The sequence below is a fragment of the Erithacus rubecula genome (genome assembly GCF_903797595.1).
Source record: "Erithacus rubecula genome assembly, chromosome: 2".
NCBI lineage: Eukaryota > Metazoa > Chordata > Aves > Passeriformes > Muscicapidae > Erithacus > Erithacus rubecula.
Genome location: NC_136685.1, coordinates 30,688,289 through 30,709,892, shown reverse-complemented (window position 1 = coordinate 30,709,892; position 21,604 = coordinate 30,688,289). Strand labels below are relative to the sequence as shown.

At 33.7% G+C, this 21,604-nt stretch overlaps 1 protein-coding gene across 1 annotated transcript in view; it reads right to left on the bottom strand.

Annotated features, from left to right (window-relative positions):
• The window catches only part of MEI4 (meiotic double-stranded break formation protein 4), a 67,866-nt gene that overhangs the window by 19,983 nt on the left and 26,279 nt on the right, over positions 1-21,604 (bottom strand). Inside the window, exon 4 of the mRNA XM_079298171.1 lies at positions 16,794-16,925. Coding sequence (XP_079154297.1) covers positions 16,794-16,925 — 132 coding nt within the window. The remainder of the gene's footprint in view (positions 1-16,793; positions 16,926-21,604) is intronic.

Genomic DNA, 21,604 nt, shown 5'->3' with positions numbered 1-21,604 from the left:
TCTCACAATGAATACATGTCAAAACCCACATCAGAACATCAAACCTGCATATTAATCCTAGATCTCTGCTTGGAATATTTGTTTCCACAGAATAATGCATTAGACAAGAAGGCAATATGGCCTGTCTGCTAGGGATTTTCCTTTATTGTAGTACAGGTATTAATTGACTAGAACACAAATCTGGCCCCCATGTCCACACTGAATGTTATGAAAATACAAATTTTCTAGTGTAAAAAGTGCTATGTTCAATAAAAACATAGTATTTCATGGTTTGGACTGCAAATAAAGAATATTAAAGGAAGCAGACCTTTTTTCCACCCCAGAAAGTTCTTGGCACTAAGAAATATTTGATTAAATTACAAAAACATAATTTTACTTCTATATAGTTAATTAATTTTAAAATAGCATGAAGAAGTGGAAAAATAAAATTTATTATTATGGCTAATCATTTCAGGGACCATAATTATTTCTCAAAGAGTATTTGTAAGATGCCAATTTATTTTAAGTATCAAGTATCACAGTTCACTGCTTATGCTCCTGGATACAATTGGCACCTAATATAACCCATCTATGTTTTATTTATTAGCTTAGCAGACAGATGTGCACTTACTGAATTTCACATCAATTGCTAATATTTCCCTATAGAGACAAAGCCCTGAAGGTCTTGTTAGAAATATGTCAACTGAAACTGAAGTTCTGCTTCTGAGTTTGTTTTTTACATGCAAATGCTTTTACCTTTAACTATTCAGACCTTGGGAGAAAAAAAATCTTTTGCCAATGATATAAACAATTATGCTTGGATAAGAGAATTGTCCATTGCTGCTCCTGCAGACCCTCAATATACCATAAAGGCAATTAAATCAATATGCCTCAATTTCAACATAATTAAATCCATTAAAAAATCCACAGTCTGCTTTGTCAACTTAGCTTCATAACTACACTGATAGCTACAAAATTCCTGAAAGTCTTTGTATTTCATATGATGCATTTGACTGAAAATCCTGCTTCTTTTAAATTCTCATTGGAGAAACAGGTTCCTTAGGAATAAGTCAGTATTTTAGACTCTTAGCTTTAGATATTTTTATTACTTTTTTAAAGTCTTCTTTGGAATTTGGAAGTTAGCATAGGGAGGAAATTTACAAGTAAGGTATTACTGATCAAATGGCTACAGGCATGTTATCTTTGTCAGTGAAATTCCAGATGTTTGTCCCCTGCTGAGTCAATTGCAATAAAAAAAAATTAAAAAATCGGTACCTTTGCACAGATTACAAACAAAATTTGCCATGTTTATTTTATTCCAGTTCCTGTATGTGCAGAAATTCATTGGGAGTCATCACTTCTGCACACATGAACTGCACTCAGTTGCTCACAGAGAACTGAAATCTGCAAATGGATACTGATGTCATACTCTTTCCTAGCACTGAACTGCTTATTTGAAGAAAAAATGGTAATGAGAAATGCATCTTTAAAGACAATAGCAGCAAAAATAACCAGCAAAAATGTGAGATCTTTTGTTTGGAGAGATGTTGGTGCTGTATGTAGAGTTAAAAGCAATGTTGCATGCTGCTACTCAGACAGAATTTCGCATACCTACAATAGTCAGAGTAAAGTGTCTTTAAAGCTGCCAGCAAAGGTATTTAAAATGTCCTGCATTGGTTCCTCTGCCTTTACTTTTCAGGCAGGAGAATCAATCAGAAAGCAGCTCAGGATGATGAGACATGTGCCAGGGTGCCAAGTCAGCAAAGGATCCTTTGGCTGGAAAGGGAGAACTGCTGTTCTCTGGCTCGGCAGCAGCTCTTGGGGTGCTGTCCTTCAGCACCAGACACTGATGGGCTACCAGGGTCACATGGAAAAGCAGGTTTCCTTCCAGTTACCTCCTTCACAGAAATAATATCTTTGCCATGGCAACTGTACTATAAACTCGTCTGTGTTTAGTACACCTTATTTTGGATATATCTTTGTGGGGGTTGGGTTAAAACAAAAAAAATTCTTCCCAATTCCAACAGTGTTAAGAATCAATAAGATTGAATTGCTGGAGAAATCTCAAATATCCTTCTCTTTGTGTCCTGATAACCCCTCAAAATCTCTACTTAATTTCTTCTTTGAATATCTTACACTGAAGATTAAACCTGTTCAAGCAAGAGCAGTAAGAGAAGAAATATGTGGATGGCATAAAAAAAATCATAAATCAGTATAGATATAAAGGTTTCTTTCCTCTTTAAACCAGACATTTGTGTTTGATACTGAATATTTATTACTATAACTTATGCTTTCTTACAGGAATCATAACAAAAGTGGACAATACAAAATCTGAAAATAGGATACTTCAGGTTTGCTAAATGTGGTACACTTTATGAATGAGGGGACTGAGGAAAGAATCGTGTTTTAGAGCATCAGGTAGAAGAGACAACTAGGCCAGACATCACTCATAAGTACAGATAGCATTAGGTAAGAGTTTGTTTCATAAACAACAAAAAATTATGAAATCAGGTCTTACATACAGCTATAACAAAAATTAGTGATACAAATTAAAGGCTATGTGAAGAAGAAGAAGAAGAAGAAGAAGATAAATAAATAGAAGAAAAGGAAACTCAATTATACTTACGTGAACAAATTCTTAATTCTTGTCTTAAATATTACTAATTCTAAGTATTAGAATTAATTCTATTAATTAAAATTAATTCTTAATTCTATTATTTCAAGATAATCCAAACTCAAAAATTATATAATGATATCATAGTATAAATCCAAACATTTAATGTAATTTGACCAAAAAATTGAGTCCTCCAGTGATTGCAACATGCTCTGGATCTAGTCTTTAAATTCTGAATTTAGCAGTATTCTGAATTACTGTTAGACCATGAGTTCTAGGAAGAATTTAGTTTTTCGCAGATGGATTTCTTCTTCAAAAAATATTTTAACAAATAGATAATACACAACAACACAGGACAATATTTAGTCAATATCAATGATTTGTCTTAATTCAATATAAACCTGATTGGACAATTGTCTACACTTCCTGCATAATTTCTCTAATTTACTATATATTTTTTTAATATATATAGCCCTATATAACTTTATGCAGCTGTAATACTATTTCAACGTATTCTATCAATCTTGATCAGGGATTTTTGTTGGGTTTTGTTTTGCTTTGATATATTATTAACTATTACTTAATTTTAGGCAATAAAATTCAGATAGAGAAAGCCAAAACTCATAAGCTCCTATTAAAGAATGAGGAGAATAATAATTGTTAACAATAAACAGAATCAATAACAGCTTTCAGATTTGATGTATTAATAATATATTCTTAAATTCAGCATCTGGAAAAATCTATTGCCTGTATAGAAAAGTGTTTGGACTAAATGACTCCCTCTGACCTCAGAATCCATGAATCAATAATGAAATTTAGCTTTCAAATGAATTTAAAATATTTTCTAAGGAAGTTAAAAAGTAGGTTCTGAAATTGAAATGTATGCGAAAATACATTTTGATGAACAGCTCTTATGATAAATAGATATATTCAAAAATGAGAAAAAAGGTTCTTAAGTATTATTAATTTTGTCATTAGCATAAAACAACCCAGAACAGTTAATATTATTTGAAATGCTATTCAAGTGAACACAGCTGTAATCTACTCATTGCTTAGATCCTTATGTGTAACTGTGCACAACCCTCTAAGGTCTTGATCAGTGGTGCAATCCAGTTTTCAGCTACTTTTCCCCCACAAGTTTCCAAGCTTTCTCTTAAGATTACCATTTTCTACATCTTTAGAGACAAATTATATTATACACAGGTGTTACAGTGAATACTTAATATAAGGAGGGACATCAGAAATAATCTGTCTGAGAAACACAGAATTCACAGGACTTCAAATATGAAATCCCCAAAAGGCTTCCTTTGATGCAAACCAGTCACTTCTGCTCAAAAAATTACCTGTTTAACATGCCTGCCAGGACACATCTCATCTACATCCTGAATTTTTATTACTGCCTGAAGAACAGAGTTTTAACCTCCTGCAATTTTAAAATCTGACAGTAGGATGTGTTAGTAGCTTTTTAAAATGAGTCAAATTTTGTAAATTTTCTGAATCTACTAGCATTAATTATTACATCCATATTATACCAATCTCCTCAAAACTAGCATTCACACTCTTAGAATAAATCAATTTCAATTTCACTTTCAGTTTCTTCTAGAACCCAGAAGCAGAGGAAATCTGCATTGTAGTTTTGCCTCCTGTCCCCCTTTGTGAAAATTTTGACCATAATTATTAATGTTAATATAATACATAAATAGGAGTTTAAGAGTTCAGATATAAGGCTGAAAGGGTGCTGAAATATTTAATCCCACCCCTGACCCTGAGGTAGGTTCAAATATACTTATGTCACCTCCAAAAGATGCTCATCATGAATGCATTTCAGTATTTCAATAAGTTTGCTATCTAACCTTAATCACCAGGTACATTTCTTCTTGTTTGCTCCAGTACACAAAGGGATTATTCCTGAATAACAACTTTTCATGTTCTGGGAGACAATTACAACTTCTTTTCCTCCTCTTTTTCCAGATTATTTTATGGAATCTACATTTTGTCAACAATATCTCTAAATACATCAAACATGCAAAGAGTCCCATTAATATTATTTTAAAAAGATGGAAATGCCTTATTCTATGATTTATCGTAATTCTAAATAGATGCAAACTTTCAAAACAAACTCAAACTACAAACTAACCAATAATAATTTTTTTAGTAATCATAATTCATTTTTGACACTTTCCTCAACTCTTTCTCAAATATCATGTGTAGCCTAGTTATATACTAGCATAATTATAATGAACATTACATTACAGTTATAATGAATATTGAGCAAGATTTCACAGTCCTCACCACAAAGCACCTTTTACTGCTTGGCCTATTTAGCAACACTATCTACAAAACACAGATGAATTTTGAGAAATATATTAATAATTCTTCCATTATTTCAAAAGTTACACTTTAAAGATGATTAGTAATGCTGTATAGCAAATAACAAAATATTATTCCATAAAAAGTTAATTCTGTAAGCAGTTTAATTCCCATGTGACTCTCAAAATCATGCAGCAGCTATATGCTTTGCCTGAAAGTTAATTTCCTCTACTTTTTCTACTGTGGTACCTACACTCCAGAGAAACAGATGGGTACAGTTTAGAAAGAGCTGCCTATTGCACAATAATTAATCTTTAAGAACCCATGACCATGGAAAACTGCATCTTAAACAACACACAGACTGGAATCGGCTCCTACCTTACAAAAATACAGATACAAAATTCTAATTAATTAAATTCAGCCACTTGAATTTAAGTAGATTCTTCTTCCAAGCTGAGTTGAGCAGTTCTTGAGCAACCACTATGCAGAATAAACTAGTGGCACACATTCCAAAAGTTGGTCAAAGCATTCACTAGCAGAATCATGAAATGTTGAGGAAATTAAGGTCTATGATTCAGATTATGTTCTTTAATATTGCAAATAATAACCTTATTTATTTTACATAGTTTCTTAATGTACTACTAGCTCCCTGCTTTTTCTAGGAATGGCAATTTTAAATCCATATAATGACACTACAAGCCTAATTCATTTCTTTTATGCCTACAGGTGTTTGGCTGTGATTTGGTTTTTTTTTAGTTTGTCAAGGTTCATGCTTGTGTTACTATAGAGAACGGATGATGTTCGATTTGAAGAAATATTATTCAGTATTTTTTCTCTTCTTGTTATATGCATGAGCATGAAATGTGTGGTATTCAGTCTGCTCTGAATACAGAATACTTTCTTTTCTTTATGACAATCATTGCTATAATCCCCCATATACCACTAACATTACTTTAACTTCAAAAATGCTTTTACAGAGAGGTAATACTTTCTTACTTTCAAGAATAATCTTTTCAATGTAGCTGCTAATCCATTCTTGGCTCTCTAGGACATGATTTTACAATGCCTGCTATTAAACAGAAATGCAAAAATTCAAAGCAAAGCCCATGCTGGCTTCTGTGAAAACTGTGGACAATTATGTCTTCCTCTTCACATAGAAAAATGGCTTGAGAAAGAAATATACAGAAAAAAAAAGTTTCAGTCAGAATGGTAAACATCTCCCAAAATTTACAAACTCAAAAAAAACTCTTATGATAGAAAACACTATCATTTACCTGATCTACAGTGTGGGCGAGTTTTATTGTGTGAGAATTGATTCTTTTGTTTTGCTTCTGAGCGAGAGAAGTATTCTTTTCACATTATACCTGAAAATTTATTCTGTTTTCAGCAGATGGTACAATAATGTCTTTCAACAATACAGCATTTATCTGACAGAAGCACAACCCACTAGCCTAATCTTGCTATCAATATTGGAAATATCAACTGGAATTATACACCATTTGCTTTTGAGAAAAACATACCAATTATCTAGAATTACTTCTTATTTTCAGTGAGAAAGAGTTTTCAAGCTTAAAAGTGCCTTGCCCTCTTCAGCCCCAGACTTCTGGTGTTACTGTTTCCTGGCTACTCTGGAGTTGAGTCTGTGAAAGACATACAAGGTTTGGTATGTAATCAGGTCAGAGAAGTAAAAGGGAGGTGATTGTGGTGGGGTTTACATGGCTAGAAGGCAGCTGTGAGAACATCAAAGACCTAGCAGCAACACAGTAGTAGCAGACAATGAGAATATCTAGATGGATACAGAAGGGAGGCCAATCACAGTGCAGGATCACCATGTTGATGACTCCTGCTCCTGGCAAGCACTGCTCTAGATGTACTTTGACTTCTCAGTAATCCCGGGTCATTTACCTGTTCCCTCTGCATGGCCTAAACAGCAGCACTTTACCTCCCCCAGAAGCAATAAGAATGTCTGTTCTTTGACATGAGAGGACACAAAGAAAGGTTCATCAAACTTACCATACATAGAAGCTGCAAGCTTCCCAACTAAACTACACATCCAGATGAAAAAAAAAACAGCTCCTAAAAGATCCAAGTACTAGTTTCTAGATAAATAATTTTGCTAGCTTGTTGAAGTTTTCAAGACCCTTCAATCAGGCAAGTTCCAAATTAAACAAATAAAGAAGCTAATGTGTTGCTTTCCTTGAAACTGCTTTCTTCACTTAAATAATTTTAAAATAACAAGAGAAAATATATGGAACATACTTAAATATAATTAGTTCTAGCTGTTATTCAAGGTCCCTCTGAAATATCTTTCAGCCCTGGAAGGCTAAGGGCTAATTTAGTGGGTTATGTGCTATCCTCCAGGTTTCTTAAGTATATGAAAAATTTTCTGCAGGATGCTTGAGAAAAATTACGCATTTCAGAGCATGTCTCAATATTCACCTTATGTTTCCATGAACTGATTATTATCTTCACTAGTTTGTAACTCCTAGAGTGTTAACTGAAGCTCCTACAAGCTTTCCTGAACAGTATTACTCCTTCGTAGGTAGAAAATTACTTGTCCCTGTATAATTTAACATCTTTTCTTTTAGGAAGTAAAATAATTTGCAACTATAATCTCACTTCTAGAAAATTTATCAAATGCAGCAGGTTTAGAGATGCTACAACAGCAGAAGTAATGGACACACCAAAGGATTGTGATACCATTCGGAATGATCTCAAAAGGATGGAGAAAGTGGCCAAAAAGAAAACCTGAGTTGCTGCAAATTGAAGTGCAAAAAGTGCTTTGAGCAGGTTGTTATACTAGAATTTCCAGATGATGTTTCCAACCTTTTCCATTCCATACTTTGATAATCATTCAGTGAATTCACTCTAAGTTAATCAACAGGACAGAACCATAGTTAAAACAATAAAATTGCTTAGAAGAGCTCAAAATGGCTAACTTATTCAGTTACTCTAAACTAAGTTTTTTATAACTTATTACAATAGGCAGAAATACTACTTAATTTTTTAACTCTATTACTCCACTGTCCCATATTTATCATACACAATCCGATATAGTATCCTGCATTAAAGCTGTAGCTAGGCTTAGAGAAAGAGCTCTGATTAAATGATAAGGCTCCACAAAGACTTCTTGAAAACTGCAAGTTCAGCTAGAAGTTTAATAATCTGAAAACTCAAGAGACACTAGTACTAACTTTTAATGAAAGAATTAATTATAAAGATGAAACAGAGCCCAAACGATCTTATTTCAAGACAATACACCCAGAGGTTTAATTGGGCTTTGCCAACTCAATTTCAGGAATGACAGATGCCAAGAAATTCAAAACATACAAGCTACATCTTCAAAGTCTGCACTCTAATCATGCAACCTGGGATGTCATTGTCTATGAGAAAGGAGAAACAAACATATATTTGTCTTCTACTTTTCTCATTTTTCTGCTCTATGCATTTGACTTCTACCTATGTAAATTGTTATTGGAATTAAGTGAAAATAATCCCTTCTTATACAAAAGGAAGGTAAACTGGAGTGGATTCAATAAGGTTATTTTCTAAAACTACTTTTAATTCTGTAATGTTGGTGCTACATGCATTTCAAATATATACTTCAGCAGAAAAGAAATAATTCTACAAGATATGCAATACAAATTGTGCTGCCATAAATTCTTCTGTATTAGCATCTGTATGCAAGTGTGCATTGACAATTGTGTTCAACTCAGCAGAGGTATCTCGTTATCTGCATTTCTTACAAGTGCAACCAGCAATGTCTTAACCCTTAATCTATTTAAGCCATAGAAATAATATATCCTCTCTGAGAACACTTCAGCTTCTTTCAGGAACATCTCCAACTTCAGCAAAAGGTTCCTCTGCTGTACAAATCCTGGACATCCAAGTTTTATACCAATCAGCAACTCACATAATTAACATGCACATCTAAACACACTCAGCTGTTGGTCTCTTTTTCCCTCACCACAAACCTAGTACAGTATTCCATTCCCATATCTCCAAAGCCCCTATGAGTCCCAATAAATTCACTCTCATGGCACTTACTCAGGCCAACCAACACTGAATCAGTTATGGATTGAGGCTATAACATCAGTCCCTACCTAAAACTGAACCCCAGATCCCTAAGTCCTCAGCAAAACAACTTTAAATCTATCTACACCTTCTATAAAGATATTCAGCTTTAGCTCATCCCAACCCATCTCCCTAAATTAAATCTACACCAGAAATGCTGTCAATGTAGCAATGAATAGGACATGCTGCTGACACCAGTTGTAAAACCCACTTTCCCCTCTGGGAACAGAATTAATTGTGGTTTGCTGTCCTGCCAGATCAAGCCTTAACCAGCCAGGGACAGTGCTGTCACTCAAAATATATACTAAATTTAAAAAATGCTATGGAACCAGATTTCATCTTCTACAAGTCTCAGCCATGCAAACTATTACTCCAGTCTTTGCAACAAAGCAAACTCTCTGCAGCTAATACCTTTCATCCCAGGTATAAACCTACTCTGCTAATAACTTCTGCATCAGTTAAATCCATGAGAGACAAATTCTGCTTGTTTCAGAGTCACACTTGGAACAGCAGCTCCTTCCAACTGTGGCGGCAGCACTTGAACATTTTAGAAAGCACCAAACAAACATCAGTTAAACTTCCTGGTCTTTAAAATAGTGATGGTTATGCATAAGCTCAATAGGTAGATAAAAACAGCTTTTAATATATTGTTAGCAAAACCAAATGAAACCAAAAAAGGAGGTTTCAATGGAGCAAGCTGATGTTCTAAGTCACTGTGTACAGATCTGTCACACGTGTTTAGAGAGACAAATGCGTGCAAAGCTAGGAAATCCAATATATTGACGTGTTCAGTAAAATGAAAATAATATTTTGAAAGAAAGATGAAGTTATGATTTTACATTAGTTTCTTCTATAATTCCATAGTTTCCATTTACATTTTACTATATGTATCTAAGGTCTTAAAGAGAGTTTTAATTATAAGCTGTAGTCACTCTTTTAACAAAAAAATCATTCTAAAAGTGATTCCAAGTCTGAAATTCTAGGACCACAACTCTTTACTTTTCCATTTTTTGAAGATGTGGAGTACTAAAACAGCAAATAGACTACAAAAGCCACTGACACAGGAATTGTGCATTTATGATGTATCCCAAAAGAGCATTTAGTGAAACTGTGTTAAAAGCATGCATAATGAAGACCTTAAACAATTCTCCAAAATCAAAAGCCAAAGGTAAATCTTAACAAAATCTATTACCTTTCCTGGAAGCTGAACTTTTAAGAGCACATATGGTATATATGCTATTCACATAAACAGCTGCAATTGCCAAAAAGCATTAAGGAAGCAGTGCTCAATTTTCTGTAACATCATTCCATTTTGCAAATCATTGTCTGTAAGCAGAAATGCTCAATGAGGAAGGGAGCTTAACAGGAACATTAACACAATCTATTTGAAGACATAGGTTTAAGAAAAAATAAAAAAAAAATCTTCCAGACTAGCAGGTATACCACACATGCCACAAAAATCTGATGCTTTGCCCTTATTCATGTTCTGCTTTCAGGCATGCAAAAGAGCTAAATGAGCTGCAGAGATAGCAATAGGAAAAAGATAGTATTAACACTGAGAATAAGGAAGCAAAAGCAGCACCAACCCACATTTTAAAAAAGAGGGTGCAATGAAAGCTTAACTGCATCAGAAATTCAAATAGGTAAATTTTTTTAAATTTATAATCATGTTATTTTTGGTTTTATTGGGTTTTGGCTTTTTGGGATTTTTTAGTTTAGTTTTGGATTTTTTTAAGCCTGAATTTTGTGCACAGTTTGAAACAAGAAGATTACCAGAAATATTACTTAGTAACTTTTAGAGATATATTTTGGTATCTTGAATTAAGCATTTTTCCTTTTCCAGTATTATGTTTCCATGAATGACATGATTCACCAATATTAAGAGTAATAATACCCTAGTTGACAGAATTCTCCTCATGTAATCGATATTTGCTGCTTCTGTTCCCAAACACATCTGAGGTTTTCTGATTACATGTCATCCTCAATTTTGCCAAGCACCTAAGTGTAGTCAAAGCCCTTCTACCTTTTAGTTCTTTAGGAACACTTCTAAACTCCCTTCTCCTTAATGCTATCATTTCAAGATAATATGAGGGGGAAGAGAAAACTGCATGAACCATTTGTCATTTTTCAGTTCTGTCTGACGTGTAAGCATCTTAAAATCTCATCTCTAATAGGGGATGACATGCAGCAAAAGCAGGTATACACTTCAAAGGTAAATGGCACTCTTTTGGCATATACCAAGTTTTTAATTCATGCCTTTCAGGGAAGCTATTTACACATTCCCAAATCAGTATCTCCACACTAGGTATATAAGAAAAAAATGCAGATCTAATAATTATTCTATCCATCCATTATTTTCTTTGTTATCGGTAGCATCAGCAGTTGCACGGAATAAAAACTACCTTACATTTACTCAGAGCACTATTTTGCAATATCTTTAACAATTCACAATTTGAAATATGCTACAATCTCTGCTTACAAGCATAACAAGGAAAGAAATGACATCTTAAAAAGGATGAACAGATGTCCAGATGCAAGTTAAATTAGATTCATAAGGTCTACATAACACCAATCTCTATTTTCTTACTTCAGTGAAGTATTATTAATCTTTTGCATCAGCAAAAGTCAACAGTAGAAATTACAAAAAGCCAAATATACTCAATAGCCATTTTAGTACCTCAAACAACAGTAGACTGCAAAAGGTATTTAGCTTCTCTAGCTAAACAGCATAATATTTTCAGTAGTTTTTTTTCTTCTTAACTATTTTAACAATTTTCTACCATAGTTGGGAAAAAATAGCATAGCAGTTTTTCTTAACCCATAAGAATCCTTTATTACAATGTATATAAACTTATGTTTGAAGAGATCAGATATACTGAACAGATGAACTAAACTTCTTGGAAAGAGGAGCCTCTCTGGAGAATTCTCTACATCACATCAGACACACTTGCCTTCAGAATAAAGCATGTGGTTTGTACCACATCTGCCCACAGCAACCATTGGATACAGAATGGATACATAGCAAAAGGCTTATGAAGATAAGCTCTTACATTAATAGCTCAGCACTCAGCACTTTAAACCTTTTGATCATCTAGCTGAACCCAGCTACAAGAAAACTCCATTTTCCCTGATGAACTGATTACCAACTGAGCTAGTCCAACTTGACATTCACAATGTCTCTAATTTGCAGGCCAGCTAGGAAGAAAAAACTCTCCAGCCACAGGAACATTTCAGCCCTTCATTTGCTTCCATATAGAGCTGTTCCTGTGCAGTTTAACATTCCAGTGACACTGGACTGTTAGCTACACAGTGCTGAATAGCAATGAAAATCTCAGGAAATATTCAAAATCATAGTGCTTCTGTGCTCCCCTTGGTTCTTTTTCTGTCTCAACATGTTGCCTGCATAGACCACAGGCTTTAGGGGTCTTCCTACATGCATCAGACACACCATAGTTGAATGCATCTTACAAGAAGCTCCAATCCACATATCCTCTCCAATCCACCAGCCTCTTGTGGATACTAATAGAATTTGAGTACCTGGTAACTAAGTTAACTTATTAATTACAGTAACTAAAATATAACTTGTTCCAAACATATAATAATGTTACTTACATGAGTTTGTCAGTGTAAAGATAAAAGTAGACTACACGTTACAACGTTCTGCAGAATCAAGTCTTCCTCAAATAACATCTCTTGCCCAGATCATCAAGAAAGATTTTTTTTTAGAGATATTATGGGATTTTCATCCCGTATCTTTGGAGTTTTACAACATAAATATCTGCATTTCATGTTATCAACTGAAATGTCCTTTCTCACAGCCAGAAGAAAGAAGCAAAGAACTCTAGGGAGAATTATCATAATTACGTACAAAAACAGAGGTTGGACAAGAAATTACTTTTCCCCTCCCTTGAGTACAATAGAAAGTTAAAGTAAGAAAATCATATGGAAATGTCATAGAAACATGAATTCAAGTGAGACAAATCCCACTTTATGTCTAACTCCTTTGACTCTTTCAAGTAAAGCTGTTTTGTTGTAATGAACCTGATTCTCAAGAATTTATGTAAAATTCAGCAAAGCCATGCCTGACTATCCATCTTCATGCGGGCAAATTTTTACTTATCCTTAGCAGCTTGGTTGACTTACAAGAAGCAGACAGCAAGGCCTACTACATACACCTAAACTAAACTAAACTAAACTAAACTAAACTAAACTAAAGAGGATTAATCTCACCCTTTATATCCTGTGTCATTCCCTTCAGGTGAGAAGCACCCACATCTGAATTTGGACATAATGGTTACATATAATATTGAGAATTACATATAACTTGATGTTTTGATTACAAAACCCCAAACAAGCAGCTATTCAGTGTACAGATTTTTTGAGAAAACTATTTTTAAGTTTTAAAAAAGCAAAAATGGTATATAGAAGGTAATGTGATATAAAACTTGGGTAATGCTACCCAAGCTATGCATCAGTAATTACTGAATAACATAGCTTTCCAAAACCTCATAGTATGTCTTTCTTTCTTATTTCAAAATCTGTTTTCTGGTTTCTAATTTTCTTTTTCAGAATTCTTGCAATTAAGACTGGGGACATTAGAAATGAGCAGTAAACCCAGCTGACCACTATGTGCTTTCCACTTCTGGCCCTCTGCTTCTCAAAGTCATCATAAAGGAAGATCTGCTATCACAAGAGGAGCTCAACATTTGAAAAATAATCCATCTTCCATAGTATCTGAAATCTGCCATTCTGAAATCTTAGTATCTAACAATTCTATCTGTTCTGCAGTAGGAATCCAATTTGGAATCAGAAAATTTCTATTTCATAGTAAGTTAAGGCTCAATTACAGTATTCTTACACATTGTATTTATGAAGCATGAAAGGTTCCTATTATAGATAAAACTCAGAAGTCCATATACAACATCTGTAAAAATAAATAGATTCAATTGAGTTTTATTAATATGCTTTTGCCTAGAATTCAGCATGCTGGTGCAGCAAAGCACGTAAGTAGGAGCTTTACTTTGAGCCTGTGATGAAGTGCTTAAACAAATTAAAGCAAACTACTAACTTACTTGAGATCTTAGTAACATAAAACTCAACTGTGTGGAAAATCAGGTTAACTGTACTGTTTTACATGCTCCTAACTACTTTTAGTTTCGAGATTAATATGTGGAAATACTGTATACAAAACCATATGATTAATGTATTTGACATTACTTTGCCACATTGTAAGATTAAAGGATTTAACCAATTAGACAACAATATAAAAATATTCAGAGTAATCTCTCAACTTTTCTGTTGTAGTTTATTAGAAACACTCTCCAATAGACAACCAAATTTTTTAAATTGTAAAGCGTGGGGCACAGATAGCACTTTAGAATGGTGGGTCATCTGATAAACTTGTTCCAATAGGGCAACAACTCTCTAAAAGCAGTCAGAATTCTGAAGTAAAGTATTTTCAATATTTATCAAAGATGTATACCTGCAAGGGATTGAGCTGAGCACACTTCCTATTGAAGACATGATGGAATACAGAGCTGCATGTTCTTGAATTCATGCATTTGACAAACTATTTGGAACTTAGCTCAAGTCTTAATTAGAAAGTTAAAACAGAAATGTTGAGCTATCTAGATGATTCATTTAGCAAAATTAAAAGGAATGTTGCTTTTATTCCAAGTCAGTGTTGAAAAACATCTTCAATTAAAAAAAAAAAAATAAAACAACAGAAATCTGCTTGGATGAATAAGCTATTTTTTCAATTTCTGTTTTGCATCAACTGTTCAAAAGATAATTGCAAACTAACCTGGATACATGCTTTAGATAATTCTTTACTTCTCCTATCTGCCAACAATAATAAAACTAACAAAATATGAAGCAAAACAAACCTCATGTATTTCCACACCTCTAATCATAATTCAGAATCTCTAATTTGATTGTTTTAAATGGGAGATATTCTTTGCAATTAGCAGTTGTTTTGCTTAAGCAACAAAACACAATTAGGATGCTTGTCAGCTAATGAAGTTTGATTATATGAAGTATCATCTTTCTTCAAACTCTAATTTAAGTATTTATGAAGAGTTTCTTTTAAAGCTGACATTTTGTTTATTTCAAACTGATATCATACCATTAGATTTGATTATAAAACAAGAAAAAATACTTTACCCTTTTTACAATTGTACCTACCAGAAGTCATGCTACACAAATTCAGAAACATCTGGAAGCAGGTCCATAAATCAGAATTAGAGTCCTATCATGATATATTTCCAGATATTATCATATATAGAATATGTGAGGGTTTGTAAAGGAACACAATACATCTATTTGACTAAATGCAAGAATGCATGAACTTTAAAAACACTGACTTCACCACAAGCTAAGAAAACCAAAACTTTGGTTACTTTCCCTACATGTACTGCAGCTTTTCAAAGTCCTACAGTGTGTCAGCTACAGATTGACAGATGACCAGCTCCTGAGGCTTCTCCAAATATGAAAGCAATACAAATAATTACAGTATGGCAAGGTCAAACAGTTTCATAGTAACTAATTCTGAAAAGCACAATGGTCAGTATGAGCTTGACATCACTCTGAGAACTTCTGCATTGCCACTGGCAAAACTCTGAAAATATGACTAATTCTGTTAAACAGATGAGATTTAATAATGAACAACTGCTTCAAAAGTAAAAAAAAAATCTTGTTTTTAATTACACACTTCCCTATCTTTAAAATTATTAAAAGTCTGTTGACTTTTGGTAGCCATCAATAAATCTTGTATGCTAACAATGATATAAAACAAGGCACAGCTCATTGTCTAATTCTTTTATGACTGGCATTTTCAGAATATGATTCAAACATACTAGAAATTTGGGTTGGCAATTACATACTCCCTCTCCAACAGACCAAACCTACTACTACATCATATCCCAGAGAGAAAAAGAATAAAGTGTTGCTTGAGCAAAATGTGACCCTTTTGTTAAATTAGATCACTGCAAAATGAATCTATGGTAAATGTTTTTGTTATGTATCAATAAATTTATTTTCCACTAAATAAACAGCTTTTACAATAGTGTAAAATCAAGTTGCAATCCCAAATGAAGCTAAATATTTTGCATAAAATACATACCAACACATACAAATATGAAACCCCTATTCATTCCATATATATCTTTTTCAAATGTTAAAGGAACATCCATTCTCACTCTCTCTCTTTCCTCTATAGTTTGCTGAAAAATTTTAATTTAAGAATAAATTTTACCAAAAGTTATATTCTCCTCTTTACCTCCTATGCATTGTAACTAACTAAATAATATGTGCTGAATAACTTTTCCATAATGTAAATTAATAATCTGAAATAATAATAATGTGAAACATGAAATCAAATTCTGAAATGAAATAAAATAAAGCAGCTGACTTTCCAGTTTCACATGAGCTACAGAGAGAATACCAAAGTTGTACTGTGTGTTCAGCTGAATGCCAAAGACATATTGCCTGCATAGTCAACAATTTATACATCACACTAAGTCTTCTAACTCATTATTTCAAGTATTTTGCAAATTATATACTATGATCCAAAAAACTATACAGTCTATTTATGATCCAGTCTGATAATTTTACCTTTCTGTATGGAATTTTCTCTTACTTTATGCCTCTCTTTTTGAATTTGCTGTTTAAGGTAGCTCCTAGCATTTTCTGGGTCCTTAAATCTGAATATTCTATAGAATGATTTTTTTTTCCACCATTTTAAGAAACAAATAAATACAGCCAAAACACTCCCCAACAGCACTCTTTGGCCTTTCTTGAAAAGAAAAGATGGCAATACCTGGTGAGCTTGCAACAACTGCTCAGCAAACTGACGGACTTCTGACAGGAGAAGAGATATTAAAGAATTCCTCAGTATGTTGTTCTTTCCTAGCAAACCCAGCATTTGTGATACAGAATTCAGTGCCTGGAACTAAAGAGAAATAACAGTAAGTTTATTCTTTCAAAATGCATCTCAATCTCTTTTATCCCAAACCATTAAATAGAAATGGAATTTACATATTAAAATGTTAAAGAAAAAAAGACCAATGCAAAATTTTAGAGTTTTAAATTATATTGCTTACAGACATATGAGATTTATGAGAAATTGACATCCATCCTCACAAGATTAGAACTACAGGAAACTGTCACGTGAACAAACTCCTTCAAAAGTGTGAACTCCCCAGGAAACTGCTTTTCAGCATCAGATCTCTTCATACCCATCTCCTCACACAGCAAATTGGTGACTACCCTGCACATACAGTTCTTCTGCTTTTCATAGCTGGACAAATGAATGAACAAATTCTTTGAAATTCAAACATGTAAGCTGAGAGCTGTACTAGGATGTTCTATCAATACAGTTTTCAGGAAAAAACTTGATTAAATGCTAACTGCTAGAAGACACACTATGTATCTGTATGTATTTTCAAATTCAAACAATTCTCTTTCATATTGTTCTTTAACAAAGCATTTCTCCTGAACCACAAGAGGAGCGATGCAGACTTACATGAGAATTATGTTAGTAATTTTTCTGCCACAGTTTCTTCTACTAAAAATAAAGAAACTTTTTTCTATTCTCTGAAATTGAAATAAATAGCCATTATGTAATGAAGCATACTGCTCTACAAAGCACAACATACTTTTCTATATGTAAATACACTGGAGTTATTTCAAAGGAAAGAGAAGTAAGACACATTAAATACAATTACTATAACTTGTATTTTTATATGTCCCCTACGTGTCCCTTACATGTCCCCTACATGTCCCCTACAACATTAATATTCAGTAACTCTTTGTAAATGAATATTTTTGACTGATAAAAGGATATTCTTACACAAATTTGCATGCCTAAGAATAACTATGATGTCTTAACCACTCAAATACCTCCAGCCAACTCACATAGACATATATATGAATAAAAATACTTGCCTGCCATTTACAAGTTTGCATTGGATGAATCCTGCTGAAAAACTTTCCCAAACAAGCAAAAGGCAGGAAGGTGCTCCAGGAGGAGCCAGCATGATTTTATTTAGGGGAAACATTTATCATGGTATTCAACATTATCTTTTGTAAAATTGTCACTGGCAATTTTGGTCCAGGCAAGTGGACAGCAAGCTGGATGGAAATCTTTTGCTGTAAAACCCATTAATTATGTGGCTTTGCATTTATAGTTTTTGCTTGACTGCCTGAGCAGCATTTGATGCAATGTCTATCTACCAGGTACTTCCAGCTGAAGAGCTGGATCAGCTTAGTTATCATCTGCCCAACAAGAGACTCCTGTGGACAGTCAGAACAATCCAACTTCAATAAGACTTTGCCCTCAATCATCTTACTTTTCTGCATGTAATCCCGAAACAAGTATCAAAAGAAATCTACAAAAGATACACAAGTCTCAAATTCAGAATCAAATCTGCATGCAGACAGATACAAAAAAACCTCCTCCTATTAAAAGAATTAATAAATAGTACACATACAGCTTTGCAAACCTGTGTAATTAAAAGAATTCATCAACATATACACCAAAGGGTCTATAAATATGAAATGTGAATGAAAAGGTGATAAAAATAGATTTCTGAACAATTAAAATTTATGAAGGGATAATGTAATGCATGCACCTACCTGTGCTTTGAGGATGCATGAATTAAAGTGAGACATTTATATACAAATATATACACTTTCAAACAAAACAATGGCTCCTCTTTCTAAAAATAAATTAGGAATTATAATTTTTAAAGTGTTTTCCACAGTATCTACAAGAAACAAGTTTGTAACACCTGAATAGTTCTGACTTGACAGCATGCATGCTCCCAAGGGTAAAACTGATTCAACTCAAGGTTTAAAAAAGGCGTAAAAACCAGTACATTTTTCAGTAAACTTGTATTTTGTTTCTTTTAATAAATTAGGAGGGATAAAAATTTTACAGTTCTATATTTTCACAGCATAACATTGAATATAGTTCCAAATTTGCCTTTGGTGAGCAAGCAAACTAGACAATACAGAACAGTTTTTCAAAGTAAACTTTCCAAAGATCACATTAAAACATGAATATTGTTGTTCTTGTTTAATCTCTCTTCCATTTGCTTATATAATTTTTTTGACAGATAATGAAGTAATGAATTTTTTGTGCAATTATTAATGCTAGCAGCTGAGATTTAACTAAAATAGGATCTTTCACAAAATTTCTGTACCTTTTATGGTTTGGCAAGAGTTGACATTTTCTATTTGGAATTTTAGAGGACTAGATAACAGGGAACCTTGAAATTTAAAGCCTCAGCCTCTACTAAGAGTAGTAAATAGGCATTTTTGTATTTTGTAATGATGACACTTAGAGTACTTGACATATGGATATCAATGGCACCTAAAAATCCCACTGATGAATTTACAAATATTTAATAAATACTCTTGTTAAACATATCCTTATAATTAAAATATTTCACAGTAATATATTATGGAAAATACAATCATATTTAATAAAGATTATTGCTAATTTTTAAAACCTTCTGGTTTCTTAAAAGCATTGGTTTTACATTGTATCTTGGTGGATCTCTTACATTCCTATAAGAATACTTTAAGAAACTAAGAGACAACAAAGAAGGTTAAACTAATGCTCATAGACTGTATGCATTAATTGCATGCAGAATAAATTTATAGCATATAAACAATAAATCTGCAAATAGCAAACAAAAGTAAGACTTTTTTGTACAGCAATGCTTATGTATTGCTAATTATATTCTGGAAACATTCAAACTAAAAAAAAAAGAAAATCTAATACTATGTAGTTTCATTGAAGATAAAAGCTTATGTTCATCTTTCAAATCTATCCAATGTTAAAAAGAAACAGAAATCTTTTAATCCCTTGAGCTTATTTAATGTTGTAGATGAAATAAAACCAATGCATTTCTGGAATCCTCAGGTAAAAGCAGTCAGAAAATTAGATTGTAAAAAATACACCATTAGAAACAGGAAATAATGGAACCTGGTTTACTGTTCAGGTCCTGCATCACCTCTCCCTAGCCCTGCTCCCACAGCCCAGGTTCTACTGTCTCCCCATGTTATTTAGGATGCAGAGCAAGGGAGGGCAACGCTGTGACAGCAGCTGGGAAGGATGTGTGGATAGTCGACCTGGCTATGGCCAAAATGAATATATAATGCCATTGTTCAGCTTATCTCAGGCATACTAACAGTCTCTCCTTCACCAGCTACAGAAGGCTATTTTAAAGCCTACTTGAAGGTACTAATGACCTTTCACTTCTTTCCAAATGATGTCAAGCTGACTATCAAATGTTACTTGCAGAGGAAATGACTGATAACTAAAGCAGACAACACACTCCTGTAAGTCCTGTTTCCCAGGAAATAGAATAAAAAAATTACAAATTAGTTTTTTAGTACTCATTTATCAGCATGTTAGGTTTTATTTAATATCCAAAATTGGCTGGCAACAGTTGAGGTGCCTTTACACCAATGCACACAGCATGGGCAAAACCTGGTGGAGCTGGAAGCTGCTGTGCTGCTAGAAAGCTACAACCTTGTTGCCATTACAGAAGCTCAGGGGGACAAATCCCATGACTAGAACATGATTATTGAAGGCTAAAGAGTATTCAGAATAGACAGGGGAGGAAGGAGAAGTGGAGGGGTTGCCCTCTGCATCAAGAGTTGGATTAAGTGCAGAAAGTTGTCCTGGAAGAACAACCATGAGTAGCTTGAAAGTCTGTGGACAGGAATCAAAGACTGAGGCAACAAAGGGAACCTTGTGACTGGGGTCCACCACAGGCCCTGATCAAGGGGAGCCTATTGACAGTCTTTTTGCAGGAGGCATTGAGCTCACAGGCTCTTGTACTGATGGTGAGCTTGAGCTCACCCAGCACCTGCTGGACAAGCTAACTTTGTCCTGTAGTTCTTCCATAATTGTAGCTTTATTGTATGATCTGCATCAGCTGAGTCTGGCTGAGAGAGGAAGATGGACAACATTTTCTTTCATTCATTCTTGTCTAGTTACTTCTGTGATCCACTTTACTGAAGTAAATGAGGGTCAGTCAGTTTGGTGATTGCTTTAGACAGTAGTAATTTTCAAGACAATGGATTTTGATTACCATTTCACTTAACTTTCTACATAAAGACAACAGATTGCTGTGAAAATTTAATTCAATAATCAAGAGATTCAAACATTGACTCCTACTAGACCTCAAAATCCATGCAACATGTTTTAATATTCATACAAATGAAGTGCTCTTCCCCTATAAAAGCAAAATCTTTTGGCTGATGAAAATGTACCCATAGTACTCCCCTTGGGACTCAATTAATTAGGAAAACTGAAGCCTGGTCGTTTTACACTTGAAAACCACATGAATAACTATTTTTAAGTCTTATTTGTCCCTAAGCAGGAAGGACTCTTGCAAACCAATGAGTTAAGTCCTGTCTTGGCTGTGGCTGACAAAAGATACTGCAAACCTATACATGGTTGGGGAAATTTATTGTCACCCACAACCAGCTGCAGCATGTATTAAATGCATACTGTAGCATGTATTCAAGCATTAGAGTAAGTTTACTATTACTCTCTTCCAGGAAAATTCAGTCATTAATGAATCATGCAAATTGTATCCTCAATAAGAAAAG